The sequence below is a fragment of the Galeopterus variegatus genome, unplaced genomic scaffold (genome assembly GCF_000696425.1).
Source record: "Galeopterus variegatus unplaced genomic scaffold, G_variegatus-3.0.2 Scaffold419, whole genome shotgun sequence".
Lineage (NCBI taxonomy): Eukaryota > Metazoa > Chordata > Mammalia > Dermoptera > Cynocephalidae > Galeopterus > Galeopterus variegatus.
The window spans coordinates 275,487-288,450 of record NW_007726530.1 but is presented as its reverse complement, the minus strand read 5'-3'; the positions used below and the strand labels follow the sequence as shown (position 1 = coordinate 288,450).

Below are 12,964 nucleotides of genomic sequence, written 5' to 3'. Positions count from 1 at the left end.
TGATGTATATTTAGCTGCTTTGCTAATTTTTTAATTGGATTATTTTTTTTATTGTGAAGTTGTTTGAGTTCCTCGCATATTCTGGATATCCCTTGTCAGATATATGTTTTGCAAATATTTTCTCCCATTCAATAGGTTGTTTTTTCACTTTGTTGATTGTTTCTTTTGCTGTACAGAGCTTTTTAGTTTGATATAATTACCATTTATTTTTTCTTTTGTTGCTTCTGCTTTTGGGATCTTATTGATAGAGTCTTTGCCCAGTCCTGTGTCCTGAAATGTTTCCTTATGTTTTCTTCTGGGAGTGTTATAGTTTCAGGTCTTATACTTCGGTCTTTAATCCATTTTGAGTTGGTTTTGGTATATGGCAAGAGGTACGGGTCAGTTTCATTCTTCTACACATGGATATCTGGTTTTCCCAGCACTATTTATTGAAGATATTGTCTTTTCCCATATGTATGTTCTTGGTGCCCTTGTGAAAGATCAGTTGGCTGTAAGTATGTAGGTTGATTTCTTGGTTTTCTATTCTATTTCATTGGTCTGTGTGTCTGTTTTTATGCCAGTATCATGCTGCTTTGGTTACTACAGCTGTGTAGTACAATTTGAAGTCAAGTAGTATAATGCCTATGGCTTTATTTTTCTTATTTCTTATTTATTTATTTAGTTAGTTAGTTCTTCTGGATTGATTTTGCTATTCAGGGTCTTTTGTTATTCCATATGAATGTTAGGATTTTTTTTTTCTTTCTGTGAAGAATTTCATTGATATTTTGATGGGGATTGCATTGAATATGTAGATTGCTTTGGGTAGTATGGGCATTTCACATTAATTCTTCCAATCCATAAACAAGGAATGTCTTTCTGTCTTTTGATGTCCTCTTTAATTTATTTCCGCAAATTTTGTAGTTCTCATTGTAGACATCTTTCATCTTTTTGGTTAAGTTTATTCCCAAATTTTTATTCTTTTGGTCGCTATTGTAATGGGTTTGCTTTCTTGATTTCTCTTTCTTCTTGTTTGTTTTTAGTGATGCTATTGATTTTCGTGTATTGGTTTTGCATCCTGAAACTTTATTGAATTCATTTATCAGCTCTGGGAGTTTTCCAGTAGAGGTTTTAGGTTTTTCTATATATAGGATCATGTCATAGGTCACCATAAATACATGAGAGAGAATAAAAACTGCTAATGGAACAGATATGCAAATGAGAAAGAGAAAGAATATTATTTTACTCTCCAAAAAAATCCAACAGCAAAGATAAACAACAAAAGGGAAAGAAAGAAACATACGAAATATAAAACAACCATAAAGAAATTAACAAAATGGCAGGAATAAAGCAATACCTTTCAATAACAACCCTGAATGTTAAAGGACTAAATTCCCCACTTAAAAGATATATACGGGCTGAATGTATTAAAAAACTTGACCCAACTCTTATGTTGCCTGCAAGAAATTCACTTCACCAATAATGACACATATAGACTAATAGTAAAGGGATGGAAAAAAGATATTTCATGCAAATAGAAACCAAAAACAAGCAGAAATTGCCATACTCATATCAGATAAAATAGACTTCAAAACAAGAACTATAAAAAGAGACAAAGATGGACATTATATAAAGATAATTGGATCAATGAAGCAAGAAGATTTAACAATCATAAATATATATATATACACTCAACATCAGAGCACCCAGAAATATAAAGCAGCTGTTATTGGAACTAAGGGGAAAAACAGACCCCAACACAGTAATAGTTGGGGACTTTAACATGCTATTCTCTTTATGAGAGTGGTTCTGGAGAAAGAGAAATTCTGGATTTAAGCACCACCTTAGATCAAATGGACTTGACAGACATATACAGAACATTTCATCCAACAGCAATGGAAAATACATTCTTCTTGTCAACACACAGATTATTCTCCAAGATAGACCACATGTTAGGTCACAAATTAAGTCTGAACAAATTTAAAAATATTGAAATCATATCAAGTATATTTTCAGATCACAATGAAAATATAGAAATTCACAACAAACAGAACTATGGAAACTACACAATTCATGGAAATTAAACAACATGCTACTGAACAACGAGTGAGTCAAAGAAGAAATAAAGCAGGACATCAAAAAATTCCTTGAAACTAATGAAAATACAGGTAAAACTTACCAAAACCTGTGGGATACTTCACAAGCAGTACTAAGAGGGAAGTTTATTGCACTAAGTGCTTACATCCAAAAAAATAGAAAGACTTTCTATTGATCCATTTCTGTTACTTATAACAAAATACCTGGAACCAGTTGATTTATAAAGAAAAAAAATTTTTTTTTAATTATCGCTTACAGTTTCTGAGGCTGGGAAGTCCAAAGTCCATCTGGGGTGACAACAGCAACCCAGAGGTCTCACACTGAAAGATGGTGGAAGCAGAGAGAGACTAACTTGTTCTCTACTTTTAAAGCCCTCAGAACCACTTCCCTGACTGCCATTTTTAATCCATTCACTAGGGTATTGTCCTAGAATCTAATCATCTCTTTAAGTCTCTACCTTTCAATTACCTTACGGTAATCCTATTATTAGGATTAACCACCCTCAACAGTTACAGTGGGGATGAAGCTTCAATAAGGCTGGGGGTGGTGGGTGTCCAGTCTACAGCAGACTTCAGATAAACAACCTAAGTTTAAATGTCAAAGAACTAGAAAAATGAGAACGATGTAATCCCCAAACTAGTAGATGTTGATAAATAGTTAAGATCAGAGCAGAACTAAATGAAATAGAGACCAAAATAATGATACAAAAAATCAATGAAACAAAAATTGGTTTTTTGAGAAGATAAATCAAATAGACAAGCAATTGGCCAGACTGACTAAAAAAAGAAGAGAGAAGACCCAAATAACAAATATATGAAATGATAAAGGAGACATTACAACTGATATCACAGAAATGCAAAGAATCATTTGACACTATTATGACCAGCTATACACCAAAAAGTTCAAAAACCTGGAGGAAATGGATAAATTTCTGGACACATACAAGCTACTGAGACCAAACCAAGAAGAAATATAAAACCTGAACAGACCAATAACAAGCAATGAGATTAAAGCAGTAATCACTAGTCTCCCAGCAAAGAAAAGCCCAGGACCAGATGGCTTCACCACTGAATCTACCAAACCTTTAAAAAGGAATTACCAGCATTCCTTCTCAAACTGTTCCAAAAAATTGAAACAGACCATTCTTCCAAATTTATTCTGAGGCCAAGATCACCCTTATACCAATACCAGACAAAGACACAACAAAAAAAGAAAACTACAGGCCAATATCTTTGTTGAACCTAGACACAAAAATCTTCAAAAAGATATTAGCAAACAATACAACAGCACGTCAAAAAGGTTATACACCATGATCAAGTGGGATTCATGTCAGGATGCAAGGATGGTTCAACTTATGCAAATCAATAAATGTGATACATCCCATCAACAAAAGCAAGGGCAAAAAAATATCGTTATCTCAATAGACTGAGAAAAAGCATTTGACAAAATTCAGCATCCCTTCAAGATAAAGACCCTCAACAATGGTATAGAAAGAAAATATCTCAACACAGTAAAAGCCATATGTGACAAACCCATCATCAACATCATCCTGAATGGTGCAAAACTGAAAGCTTTTCCTTTAAGAACAGAAACAAGACAAGGATCTCCACTCTCACCATTCCTTTTGAACATAGTATTGGAAGTATTAGCCAGAGCAGTCAGGCAAGAAAAAGAAATAAAGGGCATCCAAACTGGAAAAGACCAAACTGCGTCATATGGTAACTCTGAGTAACTATATTTATGTTTAACTAAAGTGTCAAACTATTTTCCAAAGAGCCTGCATCATTTAACATTCCCATCAGTAATGTTGAAGTTTCCAATTTCTCCATATTCTTGTCAATACTTGTTATCGTCTTTTTTTGATTATAGCCATCCTAGTGCATATGATGTGGAATTCCATTGTGGTTTTCATAAAGCTGTTGTTAAGCCAAAATTATCAAATTATTTTGATATATCCAAGGATTCACTTTGATTGCAGATTTTAAATTCTTATATTAAAATTCTTCCTAATTAGCAATTTCTTAAGAATGGATTTTTCTTAAAAGGCCATAATATTCTAAGTATTAGAAGTCCAGTTTCTTTCTTCTTTGGGGATTCTTTAGTTCTCTATATTAAAATTATGTAAGTATTTATTAATCTCTGTAGATGAATCAGAAGGGGAGCATTATTAAATTTACGATTTCTTAGGACCTAATATCTGTCTGCTTGGACAGCTATTGCTATGGTTCACACAAAGTAAGAGATTTTCATCACCAGTTGAAAAGACAATTATTAGTACAGAGATCTAGCAGCTTAAATTTTACCACCCAGCCACAGAGCCAAAATTAACATGGAAACCTAAGCCCAGACTTTAAAGGGCTGTTCTATTAGTGATCACAAACATTTTTCTCAGTATTGTGAGCTTTTAGTAGCATACAAATAAACAGACATGTAAAAAGGCTAACAAACCAGATTTTCTGTCATCTGTCACCCAGTTTTCAATATGTCTCTGATGTCTGCCATCCAACAGATTTCATCTGCAAATGGATTCCCTATTCTTGTTGGAAATGTATTATTAGTCACAAGCAAAGCAAAAATTTGCAAGAACCAGAACCAGAAACAAACAAAAAACATATATAAAAAAAAGAGTCATAAAAAAGAAAACAGAATCAGAAGACTGTTCTGTTGCCTCTTGAGATTAAATCTGTAGACAAAGGCAAGGCATCCTTGGGCTTAGAGTCCATGGGGTCCCCTGCTTGGACAACACAGCTTAAGGCTAAAGTAGGGAGTCCATTTGAGCTACTTTGGTGAGACTTCCAACATTATCAAAACATAATTATCAAAAAAAAAGATAGCAAATGCTTAAGTTTTAATTAACTCATCAGTGAAAAAACCAACAGGATGACAACTGGTTCCAAAGATGATCCAAGAAACCAATGTACTTATATATACATATATAGTCATTGGGAAGAAAAGGAAAACAGGAATAAGATTACTAAATTAGATCAAAACTGGATAATGTGCTCTAGGTTAATAAAATCATTATCTATAGGGTTATCCTCTCTACTAGGTAGTAATCATTTGCCTCTCATCAGTTTTTTTTAAATTAACATCTAGCTTTACAGAGTTATAAAATGTTTGGACCATAATTTTGAGAGTAAATAGTAAGTTAAAATTTTTGCATTTCCATAGAGAATCTAATAACCCTTTGGTGGGCTTGGTGAGTAATGCTCACACATGGCATTGAAAGGTAAGAGAGCCCTTTCAGGGGTTGGGGGTTCTTAGTTCCAAGTTTGAATATTTTTTTCTTTCTCCGAAGCAATGATTACCCTGAGCAGTTAGATGAATGGATGTCTTTAATGTGATATGGAAGATTAGAGAGGAAGCAGGTGTTTTGTTGTTGTTGTTGTTGGGTTGACCACTTTGTGTTTGAGATCCTTATTAGACATATCCAAGCAGGGATGTCAGTTGATAGCTAGATATATAAATGTGAAGTTCAGGGCTGAATACAAAGTGGAGAAAAACAATAGGCATCTGCAATATATAGATAGTATGTAAAGCTTGGGACAAGGTGAACCATCTATGAAGTTAGTTTCATATGGAAGAATATAGATCAAATAGCTGCGCACTGAAGAACTCCAATATTTAATGATAAAGAAGATAAGGATCCTGTCATTGAGGCACAATTTTGGAAAGTCTATGAGGATAAATTATTTCAAGACCATGAAAATCAAATGCTTTGTCAAATGCATGACATATTGAGAGGTCAGAAGGATAAAGACTGAGAAGTGACAGGATTTTGCTATGTGGAGTCATTGGTGAATTTGAAAAAAAAGGCAGTTTTAGTGAATTGGTAGGGAAAAAGTATGATTCAGATTGGTTAAGAAGAGAATAGGAGGAGAAGATGTACACAGAACTCCTTGAAGAGGTTTTTCAACAAAAAGTCAGTAGCTGGAGAGAGAATGAGAATCAAAGAAGAAAGGTAGGGGTTATTTTGATTGATTTTTAAAGGTGGGTTATATCACAGTCTATTTGTATACTCATCACAATTTTTTACTTCTCATAAGTCCACTCATTCAGCAATGGAAATGGTGCTGTAGGAAATTTAGTGATGCATAAGGTGTGTGCTGATATAAAATACCAGAATCTGAATATAACCAGTACAAAATAGAAAACAAAGGGCCAGGAGACCATAGTCATGATGCTACAGAGACCCTGAGAAGCTTTATAAAGCAGAAAGTCTTAAAATACATCTTAAATGATTCAGTCACACATACATTCTAGGAATAGTTTTTCAAACAACAGAAGCAGAACTAATAAAAGGCTATGATATGGCAGAGGGTGGTGGTGGTGGAAGGCATAATGGTGCTAAACTAGTGGTCTTTGGATTGTTTACATTAATTTGATCAGATTCCCCAAACCTCCTTGATCAATTAGGTAAACAGAAGAATTGGAAATGCCTTATCATGTTCTCATTGAACATTACGGTATTCCAGATTCTTTAGGAAGCTATGCATGCCCTCATATCATCAAAACAAATATTCCATTTTTTGAGGAAAAATCATACCATATTATGTATTGACAAAATAGTTTTTAATATAACTTCTTAACCCCCCTCAAAATTTAACACTTAATATACAGATTTCCCTGTTTCTTCAGAACTTTTATTTGTCAGTATTGTAGAACTTTTCATTGCTATAATTAAATGTCCATGAAAATGTTTTGAATCTTACCAGTTCATCTTAAATAAATTTTCATGATAGGAATATGATAGAAGACATTTTCCTGCATGTTTAAACTTCACTATAACCTAAAGAACATTGTCTAGAATTTCAAAATAGTATTTTTTGTGGGGTGATTTTTAAAATGCAAACTGAGAGCTGTGATATAATTCCATTTTTATGGAAATAATGGGGAAAGAAAAGGTTCATATTAATTAATCCATACTTTACTATAAAGTTAAAAATAAAAACAACAGAAGATAGTTTTCAACAACCACTGTGGGGAGTGCGCCAAAAGGATTGATGTGAAATGAAGAAAAAAACAAAACACCAATTTCTCAGTTGTAGGTGTTCGATTGAAGATGGACATTATGACTAAATCCTCACATTCTGCAGATCCTCCAACAGAATTCTGCAAGTAAAGTAGTAGAAAAAGCAGGTAATAAAAGTAGGCTTAAGGAGGGTGTCAGACTTAAATAATACGATCAAGTAAATTTGTGAGGACACAGGAAAAATTGACTGTAATATTTATCAGGAGACTAAGTCCATTGGAGTTGAGAATAGAAATCCCACAGGAATCAGTTTTGGACTGTTCATATGTAATATTCTCATTAATGTTTTGAAAAATAACTGCATAGAATGCATAGCAAAATTATCAGATTTGCAAATGACTCTTCAAACTTTGAGTTAATGAAAAGCTGTTTTGGAATAAATTGCAAGAGTAAGATATCTTAATATTATTGGAATTTTGATGTAGACCAATTCAAGTAAAGCAAGTAAGAATTAAAAATTCTGAATTATTCCCATCAAATAGAGATCTCAATTTTCAATTCACAATTCATATAGGATCCTTATCTTTTCTATAGCTTATCAGCTCTCCTGATCTTGCCCTCCCACCTTCCTGAATTTACCTTATACCAAGTTCTCTTTCAATTTAAATACTCATAAATGTAACCAAGAACATGTTATGTAATCCCAAGACTTCCTATTTTATCATTTGTAATCATGTTAGGATTTATTCTGACTCATGTATTATATCATCCCTGTTAAGAGATACTATATTAGCTAATGTGCATTTTGTAGTTCATAACAAAAAATAGAAAATGAGGAAGAGCAAGATTGTGGTAAGGGTCATATAAGTCAATGTTTGCAAATTTTTTAAGGAAACATAAAATTGAAAGGGTCATTTCAGATATATCACACCAAGTCTTCATTGGACAAAAAAGGGCCAGCCTTGGGCCGGCCCGGTGGCGCACTGGATAGTGCGCCGCTTGGGAAGCGCGGCGGCGCTCCCGCCCGAGGGTTCGGATCCCACATACGGACCGGTTCCCGCTCACTGGCTGAGCGAGGCGCGGGAGCAACACCGAGAGTTGCGATCCCGTTGCCAGTCCCCGGTCCAGTACGGGGGCAACACTGAGGGTTGCGATCCGTTGCCGGACACGGAAAAAGACAAAAGACAAAAAAAAAAAAAAAAAGGGCCAGCCTAGATGAATATAATACAGCTACATATGCAATGTAAAGATTTAAAAGACTAAGAATCCTAGCACCTGTGCTCCTCACTTGCCTGCCCTACCTCTCCTCAACTCACAGACATACATTTACTTTGGCTAATAGAAAGTATTTTTTTTTTTCCTACCTACCTTCCATGGTGCCTAAAATTCTTGACAATAATGTATTCATTTGGGGGAGAATGGAACTATTCAGGTAAACTATTCAGATTAACTAGTACAATCTGGGAACATAGACAAGTTTAAGTTTAGATAGAAAAGAACAAAATAGGAAAGTCTCAGTCTACAGCATGCATGTTTGAAGCACTGAAAGAGAAAAATGAGATGAAAAGTTTGTGTGCAGCAGACTGAGCATGAGGGTAGGAAGAAGGAAGGGAAACATTCTAAAGATTCTAATGCAATTTTTTTTTGCCTCCTTGGAAGTCTTTCCTAGACTCATGAAGCCTCAGATAACAAAAGATGTATTGGTATCCCAAAGGGAAATTAGAACAAATACTGTTTTCATTTCTTAAAACTTGTCTTGTGACAAATTCAAAGAGTTTTTTACAATATTTTTCTCTGGGGAATGTACATGAACTTTTCTTGTTGATTTTAATGTTTTCAGTTTTTCTCCGAAAGTAACAGTAACTATTTACAAAACATTTACTTCCCTGTGGATAGCATTGGTTGCGTTATTATTTTTTTAAAGTCTATTGATTACTCTGTGTTGAAATTGCACTGATTTAACCTATGTCTAGTAAATATTTCAGGGGTGGTGATGTGGATCTTAAAGTATTTGAAGCTGTAGGACTACTTCTCAGCTGGCATTTTCCCCTAAAAATGTGCCTGGATTGTTTCAAAATAGATTAGATTAAGAGTTTCAGTTATGCTGACCTGTAATTTATGGATGCATATATGTTTTTACTTTGTAAATATAGTTCATTTACCCCCAAAATGCAAGGCAGACGGATGGGGACTTCAGGAAGAACCATTACGAAGAGCACAAGTGTGAGTGGAGAGATGTACACACTGGAGCATAATGATGGCAGCCAGTCCGACACAGCCGTGGGTACAGTTGGAGCAGGTGGAAAAAAACGGAGATCCAGCCTAAGTGCCAAAGTGGTTGCCATAGTGTCTCGAAGGAGTAGAAGCACATCTCAACTTAGCCAGACAGGTGAGTGTAGCAAACTCAACTCAAACATCTCAAGTTCTTGCTGAAGAGGCAAAAGTTGAACTTCATGCTATGGCTTGTGATAGGATCGTAGCATGTATTTGGTTCTCCTTTGCAAAGAAAGTTTGTTTTTCTGTTTCTGAAAATATGTTAAATGTATGCTTTTTTTTTCTGTGCAGCTCTCTTAACAAGATATTGTTTGTTAATCTGTAAAGCGGTTAGATATTTTCCTTTAAGGTAAAAAAAAATTAAGGCTATATTCACAAATATGCAAGGAAATGCAAAGAAGTATCAAAGATCCAAATTGATTTATACACAAGAAAAGCAACAGGATTCTCCTTTTCAAAATGTTCCATAATTCAATTACTTATAATTTAGGCTATGTCTATATTTTTTATAGAAAAGGTCAGTTGTGCAACTTGAAATACAGTCTTTAAGGTACAGTATGAATATAATACTTGAACTGTATTGTTATTGCTTCAATGTAAGTAAAAATCCAGTAGTGCTCTTTACTTTAGAAAAATGGGTCAATGGATTCATGAAAAGAAAAACGCTTTAATACAAATTTGTGCTTTAAATATTTTCCACTGCTTATAAATCTTGAAAGCTTCATGTCCCAAAGGTATACAGTGTATTAAAAAAGCAAACACAGAAGGGATAGTGGCTGTTTTTGTATTGTAAAATATAAAAAAACAGTGCTTAAAATTACATAATACTCGATCAGACATTTTAGATAACTCATTACTGTGCTCAATACTATGTAAAACCAAAGGTAAGTTAAATATTGAACCAATTTAAATTGTCAGTACCTGTTTCTCCTCTTACAACCTTTGATTGCATTTCCTGTTCTTCAATAGCAAGAGCCTTGTCACAAAATTTACTTATACTGAAAAGCTTTCATAAAAACCTTTGTATAGCTCACTAAGCATTCTGGAAAGTACCTATTTGAAATTATGCATTCTACTGGATATATTGACAAATAAATTAGAAGTAGGAAATTTTGATCCATTCAGAAATTGAACCTAGTGCATACAGCTGTTTATCTAAACAGAAGTCTTAAAATCATTGGAGTAGAATGAACCTAGATTAGCCAGCATCCCTGTGATAGATCTGCCTCTTTGCCATCCTGGTAAGAAGTGCTGTTCTGCTGTTTATTGCAAAGGGAAGTCATTTGTCTTCCTTAGGGTCAGGTTTCTTTAGAGTAGGAGTAAAAGGCATTTCTCATTTGTCTTTTTTTTTTTTTTGGTGGTAATGGTGCTTCTCAGTTATTGGTCTTGATGTTTATACTTTATAGTGTGGAGAAGACATTGATTGCCAGACTTCAAAATACTTTATTATTTAGATGAAAGGGAAATGTTGTTTGATGTCATTTAAGGAAACCAGTGTTTCCTATGGGAGAGGCTGTAGTTTTAGGAGATGGCTTATCTTCTTCACCCAATTTTCCACAGTCTGTCTCTCTGTATCTCTGTCTCCCTCTCTTTCCATCCCTGCTCTGTGATTCACTAGTTGACTAGAATAATTTTCTTAGAATAAAACACAGTAATAATTTTGCATAGAAACTGTACTTCTGGTGCATCTTTGTGGGCAACAGATTCAAATGATTGTCGTTGAAACACTCAGATTCTTTGCTTTATTATTTTAAAGTTTATCCTGGTTGTGGTCATGTGTTGACTTTCAAATAATATCTACCTTCCCAGAAGTTACATTGTTAAAACTTCCATGGAATACCCTACTTTCAGAGATTAGGTTGCAATGTATGGGTACAAAAAGGACATTGGCTTATGAAGCCAAGATAGCAAAATAGATCTATCCCAAAATGACACAATGAATGAACACTGACTTCTCTCTAGGACTCAGTTTGCTTATATAATGGTGAGTTGAACTGGATGTCCCCCTGTGAACTTTCCAGGTGCAAATTTTTATGTTTCTCTTTGTACATTATACTTTTACCTTTCTTTTGACAACCTGTCCGTAGGTTTTAATTCTTTTTGATTTTTCTAAGGCAAGTGACAAATGTTGATTACCCTCAATAATCACTCCTCTTTGTTTTAGTGCATAGGCTGAGTTTTCTCCCTCTTATATCCCCTTGTGATTTTTTTTTCTACAGCAGTGATTATATTTTGTCTCTTTTGTAGAGACTCATCAAAATAATAATTTTGCATAGGAACTGTATTTCTTATTTTAAGAAATCTCATTTTTTATTGCTTCATTTCCTGCATATGACCATCAAATCTGTATTTCCAGATTCCTCCTCACCCAAGAAATATTCCTTAATTTTAATTTCCCAAAGGAAAGATCCTCTTAGATATCCTACTTTAAATAAGCTTGGTATTCCCACATCTCTTAATTTCCAGCCCTTCATTTCAGTAATACCACAGTTCTTATAGTTACAAATCCATAGTCTTTTTAAAATTTTCCCTAAACTCTTTCTTCTTCAGCTTCATAACCTCAGAAAACAATTTAGTATTTATGTAATTTTAATAAACACTAGTATAATTGTTTTGAATATCTTTTTACATGAAATAAAACCTTTAATCCCCGACTAGTAAGGCATTTAAGGGGGTTCTCCAGGTGAATGTATAATTATTACGAATATTCTAATAGTGTTAATTGATCAAAGATTTGGAGGAGGCAAATAGTATTGCTTGTATATTAAAACAAGCTGGACAGTCTATAAAATAGAACTTATGTTTAATGTAAAAAATATTTAATTAAGGGCTTCCCTTGTAATGAGCCTCTTTGAGACCCACGTGAAGACACCTGGGCTAGTGGTTCTCTTTTTTCTGCCATTAGAGAGGACCTATAATTGAGAAAACATGAAACACTTAGAAGTAAAGTTTAACTAGCTCTTTTGAAAATGTCTTTTAAGCATATCATTCTTATGTTTTTGTTTTTATAGATACAAGTGTGATGAAAGGAGTATACATATTTGATCTTTGTTCGAAATCAAGTAAAATTTATTTCAACAAATTGAAGAGCATGGTTATATATAGAATATATATATAATTTACTATGCTGTTACTATTATATATATGATATATATTTCATTTACTGTGTTCTTTATATATATTTATTCTTACAGGATATTTCTATCAAAAATAATATTAATTTTTTTAAATCACCTCTACCACACATTTTTTATCTATAGTGAAAGTAGTAATAACTTTTTTAAATATATTTTTTAGGTAGGAGAGTGGTATAAACAGGAAGGTTTACAAAGGAAGAGTCTAGGTGCTGCTGCTAGTAAATGACTTCAAACAATCAAGCACATAGGTAAAAACCTATTCAGCAAACAGTAGCTAAATTAGATTGAAAGAGCGTGACATAGTAAAGGAAAGAGAAATTTTTTTTAAAAGCCTCTGAGGCAGGAATATTTTTAAATTGGATGGAGCTCTAGGTCATCTTAGAGGTGGGCTTTAGAATGTGAACAATATTTTAGTCTATGGTGGTTTAGAGACCCAACCTGTGTAGTGTGAGGGTTTGACCCCTCACTCGTATACTACCTATATGACATCCACCAGTAGTAATCCCAT

The 12,964-nt window shown here is 33.9% G+C and overlaps 1 protein-coding gene across 7 annotated transcripts in view; it reads left to right on the top strand.

Moving 5' to 3' along the window:
- RIMS1 (regulating synaptic membrane exocytosis 1) overlaps positions 1-12,964 on the top strand; it is a 481,216-nt gene that overhangs the window by 408,226 nt on the left and 60,026 nt on the right. For 4 of the 7 annotated variants that reach the window (XM_008568517.1, XM_008568512.1, XM_008568511.1 and 1 more), the window contains one exon: positions 9,199-9,434. The exons of 2 other annotated variants lie outside the window; for them this stretch is intronic. In XM_008568517.1, the coding sequence (XP_008566739.1) occupies positions 9,199-9,434 (236 nt within the window). The remainder of the gene's footprint in view (positions 1-9,198; positions 9,435-12,964) is intronic. One more of the 7 variants, XM_008568513.1, reaches the window with a different exon arrangement.